Source organism: Nicotiana tomentosiformis, chromosome 11 (assembly GCF_000390325.3).
Source record: "Nicotiana tomentosiformis chromosome 11, ASM39032v3, whole genome shotgun sequence".
Taxonomy (NCBI): domain Eukaryota; kingdom Viridiplantae; phylum Streptophyta; class Magnoliopsida; order Solanales; family Solanaceae; genus Nicotiana; species Nicotiana tomentosiformis.
In genome coordinates, this window is record NC_090822.1 from 61,204,704 (window position 1) to 61,206,115 (window position 1,412).

Consider the following 1,412-nt stretch of genomic DNA (forward strand, 5'->3'; position numbering starts at 1 on the left):
TCCAAGTACCAAAATCAAATACCAAACTCGATATCTAAAATACAACCTACGGTAAAAAATTTTAACTTCAAATTGCCAAATTTTGACAAAACAACACAAGTCAACCTACGGACTTCCGAATTTGATTCCGGGCATATGCCCAAGAATATAATCATGAGACGAAGCTATTGAAGCCATCAAAACACTATTCCTGAGTCATTTTCACAAGAGTCAACCATTGGCAAACATGCACAACTTAGGCTTCTTGGCTTAGGCTTCTAAGCGAAAAATCAAAGGCTCCAAATCAACCCAATCTCATCCATGAATGAAACGAATCAATCCTGTAAGTCATAAAACCATAAACACACATGTGTGAAGCATCAAAAGTGGAAACAGGGCGCAGTTACACAAAACGACCGCTCGGCTCGTTACATTCTCCCCTCTTAAAACAAACATTCGTCCTCGAACGTGCATAAGGACATACCTGAATTGATGAATAGATGAGGATAATTACTCTGCATGTCCCGCTCGGTATCCCATTGAACCTTTATCAACCGGATGACCCCTCCATTGAACCTTCACATAAGCAATGTTCTTTGAGCTCAACTTCCGGACTTGTTTGTCTAAGATAGCCACCGGCTTCTCAATATAAGTCAAATCCTTGTCCAGTTGGAATGAGAAAAAGTCTAAAACATGAGATGGATCATCGTAATATTTCACAAGCGTAGAAACATAGAAAATCGGATGAACTGCAGATAATCTAGGTGGCAACGAAAGCTTGTAGGCAACCTCACCAATCCTCTCAAGGACCTCAAATGGTCTGATATACCTAGGGCTCAACTTTCCCTTCTTCTCAAACCTCATCACCCCCTTCATAGGTGAAACCTGGAGCAAAACTCGCTCTCCAATCATGAATGCAAAATCACAAACTCTCCGATCGCCATAACCCTTATGTCTAGACGGGGCTGTACGATGCCGATCCTGAATCCACTTGACCTTCTCCGGGAAATGTTGAACTAAATCCGTGCCTACCAACCTAGCCTCTCCCAACTCAAACCAACCAACCAGAGAAAGACACCGTCTCCAATATAGAGCCTCATAAGGAGCCATCTGAACACTCTATTGGTAGTTCTTGTAGTAGGAAAACTCCGCATGTGGCGAGAACTGATCTCAAGAACCTTCAAAATCTATAACACAGGCACGAAGCATATCCTCTAATATCTGAATGGTGCGCTCGGACTATTCGTCCGTCTGCTGGATGAGATGTTGTACATAACTCAACCCGTGTGCCTAACTCACGCTGCATAGTTCTTCAAAAATGTGATGTAAATTGCGTGCCCCGGTCATAGATCATGGATACCGGCATGCCATGAAGTCAAACAATCTCGCGGATATAGATCTAAGTGAGCTGCAAAGAATAGGTAGTAACCACG

At 42.8% G+C, this 1,412-nt stretch overlaps 1 protein-coding gene across 1 annotated transcript; it reads right to left on the reverse strand.

The window, feature by feature from the left end:
• Window positions 1-489: 489 nt before the first annotated feature.
• LOC138901543 (uncharacterized) lies at window positions 490-1,089 on the reverse strand. Its single transcript, XM_070189315.1, has one exon. The coding sequence runs from the start codon at window positions 1,087-1,089 to the stop codon at window positions 490-492; it is 600 nt and encodes a 199-aa protein (XP_070045416.1).
• Window positions 1,090-1,412: the final 323 nt, after the last annotated feature.

What these genes read in the sequence shown, in the direction of transcription:
- LOC138901543 (XM_070189315.1), bottom strand. Translation starts at nt 1,089, where the DNA reads ATGGCTCCTTATGAGGCTCTATATTGGAGACGGTGTCTTTCTCTGGTT.